The sequence below is a fragment of the Chlorocebus sabaeus genome, chromosome 10 (assembly GCF_047675955.1).
Source record: "Chlorocebus sabaeus isolate Y175 chromosome 10, mChlSab1.0.hap1, whole genome shotgun sequence".
Classification (NCBI taxonomy): domain Eukaryota; kingdom Metazoa; phylum Chordata; class Mammalia; order Primates; family Cercopithecidae; genus Chlorocebus; species Chlorocebus sabaeus.
The window spans coordinates 84,984,906-85,003,724 of record NC_132913.1 but is presented as its reverse complement, the minus strand read 5'-3'; the positions used below and the strand labels follow the sequence as shown (position 1 = coordinate 85,003,724).

The following is an 18,819-nucleotide window of genomic DNA, read 5'->3' as shown; positions in this document are numbered from 1 at the left end:
AGTTTGCTGAGAATGATGGTTTCCAGCTGCATCCATGTCCCTACAAAGGACACAAACTCATCCTTTTTTATGGCTGCATAGTATTCCATGGTGTATATGTGCCACATTTTCTTAATCCAATCTGTCACTGATGGACATTTGGGTTGATTCCAAGTCTTTGCTATTGTGAATAGTGCTGCAATAAACATACGTGTGCATGTGTCTTTATAGCAGCATAATTTATAATCCTTTGGGTATATACCTAGTAATGGGATGGCTGGGTCATATGGTACATCTAGTTCTAGATCCTTGAGGAATCGCCATACTGTTTTCCATAATGGTTGAACTAGTTTACAATCCCAATGGTGGTTGTTTTTATTGCAAAACTAGCCAGGGTTGAACCACCTTAACTTTTGTTTTTCTGCTCAAGTCCATTCCAGCCAGATGAATATATTCTGAAATCATTGCTTGTTTTTTCAGGTTGCAGGTTTGGAAGATAAAAGAAAATGAAGAGTAAAAATATGCCTTCCCCCAACCCTACTACACACACACACACACACACACACACACACGCATAACAGTGAGCCTTGGCTTCCTCATCTGTAAGGCAGAAGTGATAATGATAGCTACAGGTCTTCCCAGACTGTTACAAGAAGTGAAGCTACTGTAAGATCTTGACAATGGTATGCTCATTATCATTCTATAACATGAATGCTTGAAAGAAACCTCCACTACCTATCCCTGGTATCATAAACAGTTTTAATTACATTATCTAATTATCACAAATAATCTCATTTTAATGATTCTCTGAAAGAATAGGAGGATGGTAGACAGCCAGCTTAGTAAAATGAAAGGGGAGAATTGGAAAATGGTCTCTAAGCTCCCATTCAGCTCTCCAATTCTATAATAATGTAATTGAATAATTAAACAATCTCAAGTTGTGGTATAAACATTTTTTTCCCTAACTACCCATTCTCAGATCCTCTTTGTCTCTGTGTACTCCAGTTATTACTGATAGCCTACTCAGATTCCATAGTGTGTCATTCTCTTTCCATTATCAGAAGGGTTCTTTTGAGTCCTCATTCAGTCTTGTTCATTTTAAAACTTCAATTTCATGTTTAATTCAAGGTCTTCTCTACTTCACAGCCCCCACAGCAAGCTAGAATGGTGGATTTAGTGGCTAGGGCTGGGAATGGGTCTACTCTACCCACTTCTCCCTTTCTCTTCCCTGCTACATTTCCTTTCTAGGCTTGAGCTGGAGGATGAATAAACGAAGCCAAAGTCTCTCCATAGGATGGCCCCACAGGGATGTTGCAGGCCCCACTGGGTTGGTTTTCTCTACTCCTCAAATTAACACTGAACTGACCACTGGTTCTCTCTATGAGGCAGGCATCCAAATACTGACTCTTTATGGGGTTGCTTATTCCCCATAGTGCCCTTCTTCCTCACACATTTATTATCCTGGTGTGAGAGATTTGGCGTGAACATTGACCTTTCCCTCCCACCTCTCACCAGCTCCTGTCCCGGCCTTTTGTTACCAGGGTCCCTTCACCCAAGAAACCTCTTTGGGTGGGGCAGCAGCAAGAGGACTGGATGTCTTCTAGTGTCCTCTTTCTCCACAAACAGGAGAGCATCTGCTCTGATGGTCCAGTAACTCAATGTCTTTCAAGAAAAGACAGATAGGCACCAGTCCAAACTTACAGGGAGACTTGGTGGAGAAGGAGACAGTTAAATGCCACCACCATTACCAGTCCAATCTTACACTCAAGAGTTATCTCTTTGCCAGGTGCAGTGGCATGTGCTGTAGTCCCAGCTACTCGGAAGGTTGAATCAGGAGGACTGCTTGAAGCCAGGTGTTCAAGTTCAACCTGGGCAACATAGTGAGACACCATCTCAAAACAAACAAACAAAAAAGAATCATCACTTGAGTCCTTTCTCAACCTCAGTAAGGGTCATTATCTCTTCACCCTACAATGAGGTAAGTGGAAGGAATAGGCTCTCTTCAGGAACCATAGCTCCGCCTCCCCACAACCTCTAAGTCTACTTTCTCCCTTCCAGTCATTCCCTTACTCAGCCTCAGGAAAAGGGTTTGGGCAAAGAAATAGTGAAGGTAGTGAAGGTAGTGAAGGCAGCTTCTTAGTAAGGAAGAGAGGGTCATGGTTGCCTGAGTATGTGAATACTTAGAGCCTTTTTTAAAGCAGTAGTGGCTAATTCCAGCACTCACAACTACTTCCATCCTAGTACACCAACTTCTACGACGATTTGTTTGTCAGAGGTCATTTCTCCCTATTGGTAAATCTATCATATTGAAGGTGCCACAATGAAGAATCTCCCTGGACTTTCCTAGAGCTGGGGTTAGCAAAATGGCCAAGTAGACAAAGCTTACTTTTAATGCCAATCATCACCACCAACAACCCAGAACAGTCCTCCCTTGATTCTTCTCAGGAATCTTTAGACCCAAAGACCTTTGTGTCCAATGATCACTGCTAAGCGTGTGAAGGTGTCAGGTGCCCATCAGTTAAAAGTTCTCCAAAAGAACCAAAGACAATCAAAATTTAAAAAATAAACAAATAAATTCCAAAATGTACAACTTCTGGCAGAATGATTCAAGTAAACACATTTGTCAAGGCATTTACTCAGCCCATTTATAAGCATGGTCCCATCTGACTCCATTCTCCTCTAGCACACCTTGATCCCTCTCTTTCTCTTTGCTCCTTTCAGAAACCTCAACTACTGGTCAAGCTTAACAGCTAACATTTCTGCGTGTGACTTCTCACAGCCTATGCAGTTCTTACTTTGATAATGATGTCTCTGGATAAAGACCATCTTCCCAGTTGTGGGAAAGAAAACTAGGGATCAAAACGTTACCTAAAACCAGGCATGGGGACACAGGCCTATAGTTCCAGCCACGTGGGAGTTTGAGGTGAGAGGATCCCTTGAGCCCAGGAGTTCAAAATCTAGCCTGGGAAACATAGCAAAACCTCCATCTCTACTAAAAAAATAAAATAAATGTTACGTCCTGTTGAGACTTCTGACTTCCAATATGCCTAGCATAAGTATACACACACACCCACACACGCACACACACGCACATAGAAACATCACTTCATTTATCACAAAACTAGCTTGTTCCCACGCTAAATAAACATGAGAAAGTATCAGGAAAAAAAAGTTTTTTAGGTTTCAAATGCTTGGGAGAACACTTTTGGGACAAAAAAAAAAAAAAAAAATCACTTTAAGAGAATGTGACCAAATACTTTATTGCATAAATGCTGTAATACTAGAGAGAGAGCCAAAGAACTCTGTACCTTTCACTAATTTAACATAACTTCAGATAGATAATTAAAACTGACATACAAAAGAGTGCTGACTGTACCTTTAACACTAAGCAGTCTCCAAGTTATGGGGACAAACTTCTGGGTACCATTTGGCCATAACACTAAATCTCTGCACAGCAGAATGGATTACCTTTAACACAATAAAGCATCCACAGTGGCACTAATTTTATGACATAATCATATATTTCAATTTCCCACATATTGACTTTGGAATTTCTACCAAAAATAAGAAATTAAGTGATCAGACGGAATTTCAGTTTAATGCAATTTAACAAATATTTAACATGTTCCTCCTACATATAAGGCAATATATCTACCTCAAAGCTAATTAGGAGGAAATCTCAACCATATAGCATCATCTCTCCTACCACTAAACAAAAGTTGCAACTTCTTGGACTCGAAACTTAAATGCTCTTTATTTTATTTATTTATTTATTTATTGATGCTGGGAGACAAAGCTATCAAAATATAAAATAATTCATAACAGGTTGCAGTAATTAATGGTCCATCCTTAGCTTATATAATTTATACCAAAGTTGGACCATAAACTCTTGCTTCATGGTAAAGAAGATAACTTCAGTCAAAAAATAAAATATACAGGCATACCTCACAGATACTGTAAATTCAGTTCTGGACCATCACAATTAAGCAAATATTACAAAAAAGCAAGTCACGCAAATATTTTTGTTTCCCGTGCATATAAAAGGTATGTTTACACTACACAGTAGTCTATTAAATGTGTAATAGCATTACATCTAAAAGTACAAAGTATATAATCTTAACTTTAAAATACCTTATTGCTAAAAAGTGCTAATGGTCATTAGCCATAATCACAATGATTATGAGCCTTCAGCCAGTCATAATCTTTTCGCTGGTGGAGGGCATTGCCTCCATTTTGAACACTGTTGACTGATCAGGGCGGTGGTTGCTGAAAGTTTGGGTGGCTGTGGTAATTTCTTAAAACAAGATAAAAGTGAAGTTTGCCACATTTATTGACTCTTACTTTCATGAAAAATTTATCTGTAGCATACAATGCTGTTTGATAGCATTTTACTCACAACTGTACCTCTTTTAAAATAGGAGTCCACTCTCTTGAACCCTGCTGCTGCTTTACGAAATAGGTTAATATAATAGTCTAAATCCTTTGTTGTTATTTCAATGCTCATAACAACTTCACAAGGAGTAAAATCCATCTCAAGAAACCAATTTCTTTGTTCATCCATAAGGAGCAACTCCTCATCCATTCAATCTTTATCATGAAATGGAAGCAATTCAGTCACATCTTCAGGCTCCACTTCTAATTCTAGTTCTCTTGATATTTCCACCCCATCTACAGTGACTTCCTCCACTGAAGTCCTGAACCTTTCAAAGTCATCCATGAGGTTGGAATCAACTTCTTCCAAATTCCTGCTAATGTTCATATTTTGACCTCCTTGCATGAATCACGAATGTTCTTAATGGTACCCAGAATGGTGAGTCCTTTCCAGGTTTCAATTTACATTGCCCAGGTCCATCAGACGAATCACTATCTATGGCAACTATAGCCTTATGAAATGTATTTCTTAAATAAGACCTGAAAGTCAAAATTACTCCTTGATCCATAGGCTGTAGAATGGATCTTATGTAACAGGATGAAAACAATCTCCTCTACATTTCCATCAGAGCTCTTAGGTGACCAGGTGCATTGCCAACAAGCAGTAGTATTCTGAAAGGAAAGTTCTTTCCTGAGCAGAAGTTTTCAACAGTGGGCTTAAAATATTCAGTATACCATGCTGTAAACATATGTGCTGTCATCTAGGTTTTGTTGTTCCATTCATAGTGTGTCCGGAATTAGTGGGTTCTTGATCTCACTGACTTCAAGAATGAAGCCGTGGACCCTCGCGGTGAGTGTCACAGTTCTTAAAGATGGTGTGTGTAGAGTTTGTTCCTTCAGACGTTCAGATGTGTCCGGAGCTTCTTCCTTCTGGTGGGTTCATGGTCTCGCTGTCAGGAGTGAAGCTGCAGACCTTTGTGGCAAGTGTTATAGCTCTTAAAGGCAGCCTGTCTGGAGTTGTTCATTTTTCCTGGTGGGTTCACGGTCTCTGTTGGCTTCAGAAGTGAAGTTGCAGACCTTCAGGGTGAGTGTTACAGCTCATAAAGGCAGGAAGGACCCAAAAAGTGAGCAGCAGCAAGACTTCTTGCAAAGAGCAAAAGACCACAGACTTCGCAGCATGGAAGAGGAGGTGACTGGCTTGCAGCTGCTAGCTCAGGCAGCCTGCTTTTATTCCCTTATCTGACCCCACCCACATCCTGCTGATTGGTCCATTTTACAGAGAGCTGATTGGTCCGTTTTGACAGAGTGCTGATTGGTGCATTTACAATCCTTGAGCAAGACACAGCGTGCTAAATGGAAAAGTTCTCCAAGTCCCCACTAGGTTAGCTAGATACAGAGTGCTGATTGGTGCACATACGATCCTCCAGCTAGATATAAAAGTTCTCCAAGTTCCCATCCAGTTCAGGAGCCCAGCTGGCTTCACCCAGTGGATCCTGAACCAGGGCTGTAGGCGGAGCTGTCTGCCAGTCCCCAGCCACGCTTGCACTCCTCAGCCCTTGGGCTGTGGATGGGACCGGGCGCCATGGAGCAGCGGGCAGCACCCGTCCGGGAGGCTCAGGCCACAGGGGAGCCCACCACAGTTGGGGAGCTCAGACATGGCAGGCTGGAGGTCCCTAGGCCTGCCCCACAGGGAGGCAGCTAAGGCCTGGCGAGAATTTGAGTGTAGCGTGGCGGGCCGGCACTGCTGGAGGACCCTGGAGGACCTGGCACTGCTGGGGTACGAGGCGCAACCTCCGCAGCTGCTGGCCCAGGTGCTAGGCCCCTCACTGCACTGGGTGGGCGGCGCCAGCCGGCCGCTCTGTGTGTAGGGCCGCCAAGCCTGCGCCGGTCGGCGCCAGAACTCACACTGGCCCCTGAGTGCAGCCCCGGTTCCCGCGCGTGCCTCTCCCTCCACACCTCCCTGCAAGCAGCAGGAGGAGGCTCCGGCCTCAGCCAGCCCCGAGAGGGGATCCTACGGTGTGGTGGCTGGCTGAAGGGCTCCTCGAGAGCTGCCAGAGTGGACGCCGAGGCCGGAGGCAGAGGAGTCGCTGAGTGTGAGGGCTGCTAGCACATTGTCATCTCTCAGTAGGGCACAGAGTAGATTTAGCATAATTCATAAAGACCCTAGGATTTTTAGAATGGTAATTGAGCATTGGCTTCCACTTAAAGTTACCAGCTGCATTAGCCCAGACAAGAGAGTTAGCCTGTCCTTTGAAGATTTGAAGCCAGGCATTGATTTTACTGCTCTAGCTATGAAAGTCCTCGATGACATCTTCTTCTAATTTGAGGCTTTTTAGTGTAGCCAGCTTCATCAATAATCTCTGCTAGATTTCCTGGAGAACTTGCTGTAGCTTCTTCACTTTGCAATTTTACGTTATAGAGACAGCTTCCTTCCTTAAACCTCATGAACCAACCTCTGCTAGCTTCCAACTTTTCTTCCACAGCTTCCTCACCTCTATCAGCCTTCATAGAATTGAAGAGTTAGGATCTTGCTCTGAATTAGACTTTGGCTTAAGGAAATGTTGTGGTTGGTTTGGTCTTCCATCCAGATCACTAAAACTTCCTCCATATCAGCAAGAAGGCTGTTTTTGCTTTCTTATCATTCATATGCTTCCTGGAGTAGCACTTTTAATTTCCTTCCAGCACTTTTCCCTTGCATTCACAACTTGGCTAACTGACAAAAAAAGCCTAGCTTTCAGCCTATCTCAGCTTTAGACTTGCCTTCCTTACTAAGCTTAATCATTTCTAGCTTCTGATGTAAAGTGAGACACGTGAAACCTTTTCTTTCACTTGAACATTTAGAGGCCATTATAGGGTTATTAACTGAACTAATTTCAATATTGTTGTGTCTCACAGAGTAGGAGGCCCAAGGAGAGGGAAAGACACTGACAACAGCTGGTCAGTGGAGCAGTCAGAACACACGTATTTATCAATAAAGTTCGCTGTATTAAATGGGCATAGTTTGTGGCACTCCAAAACAATTATAATAGTAACATCAAAGATTACTGATCACAGATCACCATAATAGATATAATAACAATGAAAAAGTTAAGAATCTTGTGAGAATTACCAAAATGTGACACAGAGACACAAAATGAGCACACGCTGCCAAAATGAGACACGAAATGCCATCAGTAGACTTGCTCAACACAGGGTTGCCACAAACCTTCTAGTTGTTTAAAAAAATGCATTATCTGCAAAGTATAACAAGGCAAAGTGTGATTATGTGAGGTACCATTGTACTACTAGGAGGCTCACTCCTCTCAAGGGAAAATGGAATGCAATGTTAAAGTAAAGTCATGGGTATTTTATGGGAAAGGAAGGTATGAAACTGAGAAAAAATGTATATTCAAGTAATCCTTGAGTTTCCCAAAACTGTTTTAAAAATTGTTTCTTTTTGATTTGTCAGCTGAACTTAGTGTTTAAAATAACAATAAAAAGTCTGCTATATTTTCCACACCAGCTAAGCTTTAAATCAATACTGTTTTAGAGGATGAGAATATAAAGCATAAAGATTAAAAGAAACCTCTGGAGCTAGATTATTTGGACCTACTTCTTGGCTCTGCATTTATTAGCTATGTAACCTAAGGCAAGTCACTTAACATCTCTCCATCTGTAAAAATCGAGATAATAATAATATGCATATCATATGATTATTGTGATAATTAAATTATTTGATACACATTAATGCTCAAAACAATGCCAGACTCATCATACAAACGATATTAGTATTTGCTATTATTATAAAGAAAATTGCTCAGGAAGAAAACCAATTCAAGATGTTACTAGGTGTTTCATATATTGGATTAAACATAAAAATAAAGCTACTTACTATTAATAACATTTCTAAATATATAACATTTAATTATGATATGAAATCAATAATTCCAAAATATTTCAAAGCTGGAGTTTACTAAATGCTGTAAGATGACTTTGCATCTTTTATATATGCCTCTAGGGGGAGCATGAGGCTCCAATTCCCTCACCTCCATCCCCACCCCCACTTCCAAAAATTAGTCATCATCAATGATTAAGAAATTGCAAGTTCAAGGACATTAATGGGGTATGTTATATGGGGATGAAGCTTTCAAAGGAGAGAGAGGTCAGAGTGTACATAGCATCGTCTGCTCTCTCTCCTCCCCAACCCAACAATCAGGGCTGACCTGTAGGGGAGCAGAGCCATCACTCTTCTGACACCATTGCCCTTTTCCTGAACCAGGCCTTAACCTAGCCTGCGCCAAGGGAGGCTTAGAGGGGAAACATATTCTCCCCCTGCTGACCATGTCCCTGACTCCTTATTGTCTGGCCCTAACTGGTGTGCCCCTAATTACACCCTACAAGGTGTGCCTACCCTCATTATCGGCTGTCAGATCTGGGGGGTGGGATGTGGGCTTTACATATACAGGCTATTTGGCTTGCTTTGGTTTGAAGTCATTTGGGCCTTAGGGAAAAGTGCCTACAACAAGGTCAGATCTAGCTTTCTAGGGTTCTACATTGTAATTTTGGTCCCAGCTAACACTAAAGTGTTCTTTTGTCTCTTTTTGCCTTATTTGTGCATCCATCTCCCTCTCATCAGAGAATGTCTCACAGAGAAGGTGTTCTGAATTTGAGTATCTCTGATTTCTGAACACTCAGTAGCATTACAATCCCACCATTTCTAACCGTGATATTGTACCGTGTAAATAATACAAGTTTGCCTGCTTGTACATATTGCCTGGGCTTAGTCTGTGTTTAGTACATAGCATCTTTTAAAAGGTTTTTGAAAGACAGGCATGCAGCCAACAAATATATTTTAAAATGCTCACCATTACTAATCATTAGAAAAATGTAAATCAAAATCACAATGAGATACCATCTCACACCAGAATGGCTATTATTAAGAAGTCAAAAAACAACCAATATTGGTGAAGTTGTGGAGAAAATGGAACACTTTTACACTGCTGGTGGTAATGTAAATTAGTTCAGTCTGACTAACCAATCCCATTACTGGGTATATATCCAAACGAAAACAGTGTTCTACCCAAAAAGACACATGCACTTGTATGTTCATCACAGCACTCCACAATAGCAAAAACATGGAATCAACCTAGGTGCTCACCAGTGGTGGACTGGACAAAGAAAATGTGGGACGCATACACCATGGAATACTACACAGCCGTAAGAAGGAACAAAATCATGTGCTTTGCAGCAACATGGATGCAGCTGGAGGCCATTATCCTAAGTGAACTAATGCAGGAACAGAAAACCAAATACCACATGTTCTCACTTATAAGTGGTAGCTAAACACTGAATACACATGAACACAAAGAGAGGAACAATAGATACTGGGGACTACTTGAAGGGGAAGGTTGGGTTAGGGAACTTGGTCTGAAAAACTAACTATTGGGTACCATGCTCACTAGCTCACAGGATCATTTATACACCAAACCTCAGCAACATACAATTTACCCAAGTAACAAACTTACACATGTACACCCACCCCCTGAACCTAAAATAAAGGTCAAGAGAAAAGAAGTAAAAATGTTAAAAATTAAAGGCTCTTGAAAAAGGTCAGCATAAGAATAAAGCAGATATTATCTTTCAAAGGTATTTTAAACTTTTGAATACAAAGATGTATGGTTAAGGAAAAACACATATATAATATGCCTATAAAAACACATATGCCTATAATAGCTACACACTTTCATAAATTTACAAATACAAATTAAACATATGGAAACGAAACACACTAAAATAGTTTATGTTGTTTTGTCTTGATAGACTGTATTATTTTCAAAATTAACTTGCCTTCTTTCTGAAGTGATAATGATAATATAAACAATGCTTCTTTTCTACTCACTGTGTACAATCCTACTTTTCTCAAAGTAATGCTGGATTGATTATTAAGAAGATGAGTTTAAATGGCATTGTTGAAAATAAACTAGGTTATATGTCTCTCTTACATTCACAAAAGATGTTACAGATAAAACTACAAATAAAATCCAATTTTAAATCCAATGGACTATTCCAATACTTTGCCATACTATGATTTTGTTGCCATTAAAAGTTAGCTGAAACACACAATACATTTGCCAATATGTAAGACTGAATGCTGTTGTTACAGAAGTTGGCCACTTGACCCTAATAGTTATTGTCAGTTTAGTATAATCATTAATTACAATAAACTCTGTCTATTGTTTCCTATTACAGGAACTAGAATACAGAGATGAACTAGGATAGGGAGGTGAATAAGAGTCAACAAAACTACAAATAAACCTATTTTACATTATTAAAACACTTCAAAATACAAGATTTTGTAGAACTGAAAAGTTTCACTATAATAAAGTTTATTGATTTATTACCTTAGATTTCAATGTAAAGTCCAACACAATGATTCTCTCCCTCCTTCTTATAACCAATGGCTCATTAACTGTTGCTGAGATCCTGCCTCTTAGCTATGTCTAGGCATCTAAAGTTGTATAGTTTTATTTTAATATTCAGTGTTAAGCACATCTCAGTTTGGACATTGCTCCTGAATGTGGAGTTATTTTTAATATTCACAGTTATTAAAGCTGAACAGAATTGAGTGAGGGCGCAGAGAAGACTGCCACAATTCCTTCATTGAGTTACTGCCTGGGCCACTGCCGGATTAGTTTGCTGTGGCATTGCCTAGAAGCAGTTAATGAATTGCTTGTTCAGTAGCACCAAGGTAAGGTCGGCTGTCTCCTGATATCTTTTCATAATGCCCTGCTGTGCCTGAGGTGTCATTTGGCAATAAATGTTCAATTGACATTTTACTGTACAAAATTTAATTAGCTGTTTTCTCCATTGTAAAAAGGGAAAGGTTGGGAAAACACTATTCAGTCTCAATCACAATGTGTGTTTAAGCCCTCAATGGCTATGTAATTAACTAACATTTTTAGCCTTAATATATTTTCCAAAAGAGAAAACAAATTTTGTAAATTCTAATAATAGTAGCAAACACTAATCAACAGACACTTCAAAAACCTTTCATCAAAGTATGACAAGGCTGTTTACCTAAAGTTTATTTTTCATTTTCTTGAGGGGTGCTATAAGAAATCACATCAGAAAGGCCCTGCAATTAGAAGAAGCCACTCCTAAGGTGAAATGTGACCATGTTACTATGGCAATTTGAGAGAAAGTAACATTCTAACTGAAGTTGCTGGGATCATAGACCAAATCTACCTAAGAGGTTCATGCCATTCATTCAGCCAAATCACATCTCGGGAGGATAGCCGCAACTGAAAACACCAGGGCACACTCTCAGCAACCCTTACGGTAAAGTAAAGGCTGGCCAGCTCCTCTGGTTATTTCTCCAAAATCCATCCATAAGTTGGTTATTTGGAACTTTTAACACATATTTGTAGAGAATAAAATCTATAAATGCTGATAAATGCCTATGTAATCCAAAGGGTGCCTAAAATGTTTAACTAATTTTTAATCACATTTAATTTCCCCTCACAACTGTCCCTATTTAAAAAAACAGACACACACACACACACACACACACTTTCAGAGCTCCAAATGAAGATCCCCCATTTTCTTACTCCCCTAGATTCATATATATTCCTATGACCCAGGTATTTTTTCCACCTGCGTATCAGCCTAAAAGAGAATGCAATGCTTCACAAACTCCACTGACTGCAGGGACATGGGGGAAGTGGGCCTGGGGTAAAACAATAGGGTGTAAGCTCCATATATTGATGCCAAGCAGAACACCTGCCAGATTGCTCTGCCTTTTCAAGTACAGCACAGGCCTAACAAAATAGCCAAAGACAGAAAAGGTTGCAATCCCTTTCTAGAATCATCAAGCTCCAAATGTTCTGAACTGAAGGAAAGAGGGTTGAGAAAAGATAATTTACCCCACAAACCGTGGGACCTAAGATGCATACTCTTCTGTCACTGTCTTACGTGTTTAGGTTGTTTCTAACCTAGAAAGTTTTCGTGGATTGTGGACTTCTTGCATCTGAGAGCCATGGCACCCAAGAGCACAAACTCTGAAATTAAGCAGACGTGACTTTCAGTCATCACTCCAGATTTTAACAGTAGCTCTCTGTGCCTCCCTTCCCTAGTTTAGAGAGTTTTCTGTGAGGTTTAAGTGATACAAATGTACTAAAGCTCCTAGTTTAGTATATGACTCATAGCAGTAGAAACTTAATGTGAACTGCATTCCTCTTGCCCCTCTGAGGAAAGCCATAATCTTGATAGGAGTCAACTAGTACCCAAGGGGCACCTTTGAGGCTGCAGTTCAAAAATTCATCATACCAGCCCATGATGACATGATAGAGCAAGACTTGCCGTGATATGAAATAATGAGACATGAACAACACCCAAGTAGCTGCTCCAGTGCAGGTCTCAGCACCTCATTCCCAACTCCCATCTTCATCCTCAACACCCATGTCCATGAGATCCAAGTGACAATTTCTATTCTTCCTTGCCTAGAGAATTTGTTCTTAAGTAGAACCAAAGGAACTCGAAAAAAGTAGAACCCGTCAATGTATTACACACAATGGAAGAAAAATCAACTGCTATTTTTAAAATACATATGTAGCTCAGTTCCCACCATCTAATATAGTAAATAAGCTATGCTGCTTCCTATTTTGAAAACATTACAGAGTTATATGGCTATAAGCTATAATCTAAAATGTTAAATATTTTAAATACTATAAGTTTGATATCAAGTACCAGATAAATTAATGGCCTTTTTTCTTAATTGGAAATATATTTAAATGCAGAATAGTAAGCAACTGTTAGGGATTATCAATACTGCAGTATCCAACTTGTCATTTCAAACCACAAGTCATCAAGAAGAAATTAAAATGGATTCTATTGCATTATTGTGGTATATAACAATGCACTTACCAAAAAACATGCAGCATTTATCAATGTCAATGCTATTGAAACAATCACACAGAAAAACATACAAAAAAGTAGACAGATTTTTTAAAACTTAGTTTAATTCTCACATTGAATGTTTTTAAAGCTAGGATTGGTTATATAGGGGGAAGAAACACAATGACAGTAGAAAGAATTTCTGAAGATGCATACAGATAAATGTTGTCATTGTTTTCCTCAGCTCAGAAGGAAATTGTTTTCTCAACTAAACACATGTTTTCACAAATTAGGGAGGGCAAATTTACTGACAACATTCTTTTTATTAATATACAAGACAGTCTGTTTTCTGGCAGGATAGCACTATTCTGAAACAATACCTTAAATTGAGCTGAAAAGAATTTAATATTTGATGATTCACAACCTTTCAGTGGCTCAGCATTATGAATATCAATTATTACTGCACTACAGCTATTTGGAACAGCATTTAATATTTTAATTGATATAAAATGTACTAAAGCTTTTCTTTTTGTGTACATTTCAATTCCAAATTAAAAAAACTCTTGGCAAAACTGTGAAAAATGCGTTTTCTCTCAATATAGAACATGTGCTATGTATTTCTTATATGATCTAGACTTTTTTTGGAAACTCATTTTTACTCTCCTAAAGGGAAAAAACCACGGGGCAGCAGATTCAAGAACGTCAACAGAAAGGTTTCTTGATTTCAGAGAAGGAGTGGAACAGAGCCTACCACCTGCCTTTTTTTCCACTTAGAAGGGCGTTAAGGCCTCTGGGAACAGACCCCAATGACTGCTGCCCACCAAAGACCTACCAGATTATCCTTGAAGATTAGTTTGTTCATCACAACGACCTTAGACTACCCTCTAGGCTTCAAAAATGTTTAAAGCTATGAGGCTTGTAAAACTCTAGTCAAATTTTTTTTTATCAATCAGGAGCTGCTATAGTTCATCATAGACACATATAGATATATATGCTTACATATGCATGGAATATTTTGGAAGCATACATAAGAAAGTGTTAACATCTGTGAGGGTGGACTACGTAAGTGGGAATGTGGAGTGTCTGAGGGTCTTTCCTTCACACTCCTTTGCCACAATTGATTTTTTAAAATTATATGTATGTGTTACTTTTTCAGTACAAACCTAACATAATAATTCACTTTATTTTCTAATATATTTCATTTTAAAGGCCATTTACCAAATGTTAATTGCATTCACTATTAAATGGGGGAAAATCAAGTTAATACTCTGTTGTCTCCCTTCTTTTTCGTCACAGAAAGAAACTTCAAAACAAAAGAGGCACCATTACTCAGCAACGACCCTTTGGAGAATATAAACCAGCATAGTACAATTCCAAAGTGGCAAACTCAGTTGCAAAAATTTGTATATTCCTTATATTCCATGACTTTTGTTTTTTACAACATTATAGAGCCTTTTGCTCTTTATTGTCATATATTTTAAAGTCTCTTGTGGTGCCTGTTTTACATACACAGGACACCACGTAGTATCATATCGTAGAATCCAAAATATATGTGTTTCCTAATTGTGATGTTTTTTAAGTTTCAGAACAGTATGCCTTCTGACCTGTGGTTTAAAAACAAAATAGTAATTTCCTTTTGTCCAAATTCACACCCAGAATAGAACACTCCTGTCACATAATCAAAAAGCCACAACATAACAGAAACTACTCCAAGTCATTTGTAATTACCACCCACTCTGCTTTCTATATTATAGAAACTTCTCCACTGATTTTAAACTTCCATGTGTCAGTGTTGGGAAAAGGACTATACTGGAGCCACATTCTGTGGTCAGTCTACCTAAGCTGGTACTGGGAGTTTGGAACATGCACGATGGACTGGTTATGCCGCTTAACCCTGAACAGAGCTTTTGAATATATTAGTGAACCCAATAAATTCAATAGTAAGTCAAAGTCCATCTTTCATTGTCATTCATATATATACTTACATATGTACATACATATATATCGTTTTATACTGACTGCTCCACCAAAATCAATTTTAATTTGACATGCATATGATTGATTACTCACATGCATTTACACTGAGGCCCTTTTCCAGAGCCTGTGCGAGGGTTCTTACCCAAATAACCTTACCCCAAAGTCATGCTCCCAAAAGAGGAAATCTCAAATAGAAGAAACAAGCACTAAGTGGAAGGAAGATGGAAAGAGAAAGGGGAGGGAAAAGGTTTACAAATTCCTTGCCAAATAGATGGAGAGAAATTCTGCCAGGTGATTAGCGGGTCAGGAAGCGTTTTCCCTGGATGTGGTGGTAACCACAAGGACAAGGGATAATGCTTGGAGGATTGATTGCTTTCCGGTTGTGCTTTCTGCAGTGCAAAAACTCTGGGCTCTTGCATTGCTCTTTACTGTGGTGCAGGGTCCACTCAAAACTCTACCTGTCTACCGGGAAAGTTCACATGTCTTGGAATTTCGGGATCATTTAAGTCTAGAGGGGATTTTTTTTTTTTTCACTTGAGAGTAAGCTGTGCATTTTCTTCATTGTACGGGAAAAGCTCACCCTTCGCTGGAAAGCAATGCACAACCATCCGGTGGGTCTGCATTTATCCTGAGTTCTCCCTTCCTCCCTCCATCAACGGTTTAGTGAAGCTTGCAGAGAAAATGAGGGAAAGCATCCATCAGAACGCAAAGACGCAAAGCGGAACTTTTCCTCTGCTGTCGGGGGGAGGGGGGGGGAAGTCACTTGTGCGTCTCACGGCTGACAGCTAAGTCTGGGAACCTCCGGATGAGGAAGGAAGGTTTGGCGTTGAAGGAGATGGGAGAAAACAATGCCGAGGCTGGATGCCTCCGGACACCGCACATCCTGCCTGGGTCCCCGACCCGCCCATCACCCACAGCCACGCTCCCGGTGCGGCGCGGCTTCGTTTACCTTGATGATGCTGCTGCGCCGAGGGGTCGCCCGTGCCGCCTCCAGGAGGCCCGCCTCGCTGTCCGCTGGGGTCCCCGCGGTGCCCGGCAGTGCGACCCCGCTGCGACGGTCCCTCATCCGGCCCCCAGAGGCCGCCGCCACGCAGTCCCCGGCGGCATCCGGGCCCACTCGGGGGTCGTCTTCGCCCCCCGCCGCGTCAGGCGGCGCCGGATCCTCCCTGCCGGCCGCGCCCTCGGCCATGGCCTGGCGCGTTTCGGGCTCCCCGGGAGAAGGCGGGACGCCCGGCAGCGGAGTCCAGCCGCTAGGCACTGGTGCGCTCCTGCACAGGGAGGCGGCCCCGCCAGACTTTGTTTCACCGCCCAGCGGCGGCTGTGGCGGCGGCGGCGGCGGCAACTTTCTGGAGAGGGGACATCGCTCGGGCAGAGACGTCCTCGGGCTTTGGTCTAGGAGGCTAGCAGTCCGGCGGGGGGACGGTGGCGGGAGTAAGAAGGAGAGGCGAAAAAAGAGAGGGAGGTATCCGAAATGTGATGCAAACGCCGGCTCTGCGCCAGACAAAAGGCACCGGGCGCCCAGCCAGGCGGCCTCTGGAGCCCGGACGCCCGCGGCCCGATGGGGGCCAGAGCCGGGCGACTGCAGCCGGGCGCACCCGCCACCTGCCCGCGGACTGCGGCGCAGCGGTCCCAGGAAGTGCGGCGGCGGCGGCGGCGGCGGCCTCCACTCAGCTCTGTTGTGACAGGGAGGGAGACTTGTTTTGACAGCCCGTGGGGATTGGCAGGCGTCTGGGCCTCTTAGGAGCCTCGCCTCGCCGAGGGGGCTCGGCCCGACCAATCCTCACTGCGGAGGGGTGTGCCTCAGCGCGAAGAATGGAATGTGTTCTGCAACTGGGAGCCGGCCCAGCGGGGCTGGTGTACTCGAGCCAGGGTGTGCGCGCGCGCGCGCGTGTGCGAACCCGGAGGCGCTCCGTGCATATTTTAGGAAGTTTAGATTTGCTAAACGAGCCTGAAATGCAACAAAATCCAGGTTGGGGGGAAGGAAGAGGGAGAAAGAAACCTTCTGCCAAACAAAGCAATTTGGAGGAAAGGAGGTATTGAGTATGAATGTCCCAGCGTTTGGGGTGACAGGGTGAAGCTTCGCGTGGTCAGAGGCTAATTGCAGCCTCTCAGGCCAATTCTTAGAAGTCAAGTCCTTGCAGAGATAAACTAAGGCTTACTGGGATCTTGGGGTTCCATAATTTGCTTCGGGTTCCAGGAAAGGATTCTAAGTTCATTCTGCAATGTGAGTAAATATAACAAGGAAGAGGAGTCAGATGAAAAGACATGAGGGTGAAAGGAACTGAACCAACTAAATCCCTCCGAAGACTGACTCTTAACAAAGCACAGCTACAATCCAAGTCAGATAAATGCAGGTGGGGAGTTTAGTCTCTATCCTAAAACATTCCTATTTGACAATGGTTCAGCCTCCTTTCTCTATATAATCCTATATGAAAACATATTTTACTCATTTCCAGTAAGCTAGCAACCAAGAAGGGAGAGATCTTTGGATCTAAGTCACTGAAATTATCCACAGAATGCTCAGATACAAACCATGGCTCTAAGGCTCCCTGGCAAGACAAAAGACTTGGCATTTTAATTTTAAACTTCTTTGATATTAGAATCTGTATTAAACCTCACTTATAACATTACATAGTATCTTAATTATTAATAATTTAATAATTTGAGGTTTTACTTGTTCCTTAGTCTGGCTAAGAGCATGAGAAATTATTCAGCATTTTAGACCAACAATTTGGTTTGAATCTCATAATTGTAGGTATGGGGATTTAGGGATCAACTAGGACATCATTTTTGTTTTACAGTTGAGACAAAGGCCCAGGGAGCCTTGTCTACTAGTTGGTGCGGGAGCCAAAATTAGAATCCGCCACCCAACTCCTCCGATAATCTCTTCACTACTTTATCTGTCTCCTCTGGGCTACAACCAGCCAGAACTGGCAGGGGCACTTGGGAGGTTTCAGATTTGACATTTACCAACTACTAGAGAAGACTGAGAAGGCTTGACTTTACCTTTTCTTTAAACATAAGTGCAGCCTAGTAATGAATGTACTGTAGAGAGTAGCAGTGACCTCCGGTTTTAGAACCAACACCACCCTCTAGTGAGATTCTGAGAACTGCATCTATAACAGCAAAGGCTTCTTTTTCCCCCGATCTTTAAAAGACAGGAGGGGTAACCCAACAAAAGTTTCCTTTTCAACGGATATGCCTTTATAACACACAGACTACACGAGGAAAATAAAATGTACCCAGACTTAAAACAACCATACGTGTCTTCTATCTCCTTTAGTTCAGAGAATTCCCTTCTACGCTATATAGGAAATATTTTTAATTACTATCCTCAGAAATATATCTTATTTTAGGCTATCACTTTTTTCTTTGATATTCAACTATTACTACATTTGACTTCTGTCATTTACAGTTGTCAGTGCTTCATTTTTCTTTGTTACTCTAATAAAAGTCCCATTCTTGGGTTGTCCTCTGAAAAATGTAAAATTGCCTCTATCTCACTCATCTTGTTATAGGATATTAATGTCATTTATAAGTTCCTCATCCTACAGATTTGTATACCATTATGATAATTATTTTTACAAATATTAAAATTAGTATTACTTTATTAGCAAACAT

At 41.3% G+C, this 18,819-nt stretch overlaps 1 protein-coding gene across 1 annotated transcript in view; it reads right to left on the bottom strand.

The window, feature by feature from the left end:
* Positions 1-16,873, bottom strand: part of PLCL1 (phospholipase C like 1 (inactive)) — a 355,161-nt gene extending 338,288 nt beyond the window's left edge. Inside the window, exon 1 of the mRNA XM_007965760.3 lies at positions 16,148-16,873. Coding sequence (XP_007963951.1) covers positions 16,148-16,387 — 240 coding nt within the window. The 5' untranslated portion in view covers positions 16,388-16,873. The remainder of the gene's footprint in view (positions 1-16,147) is intronic.
* Between the last annotated feature and the right edge of the window lie 1,946 nt (positions 16,874-18,819).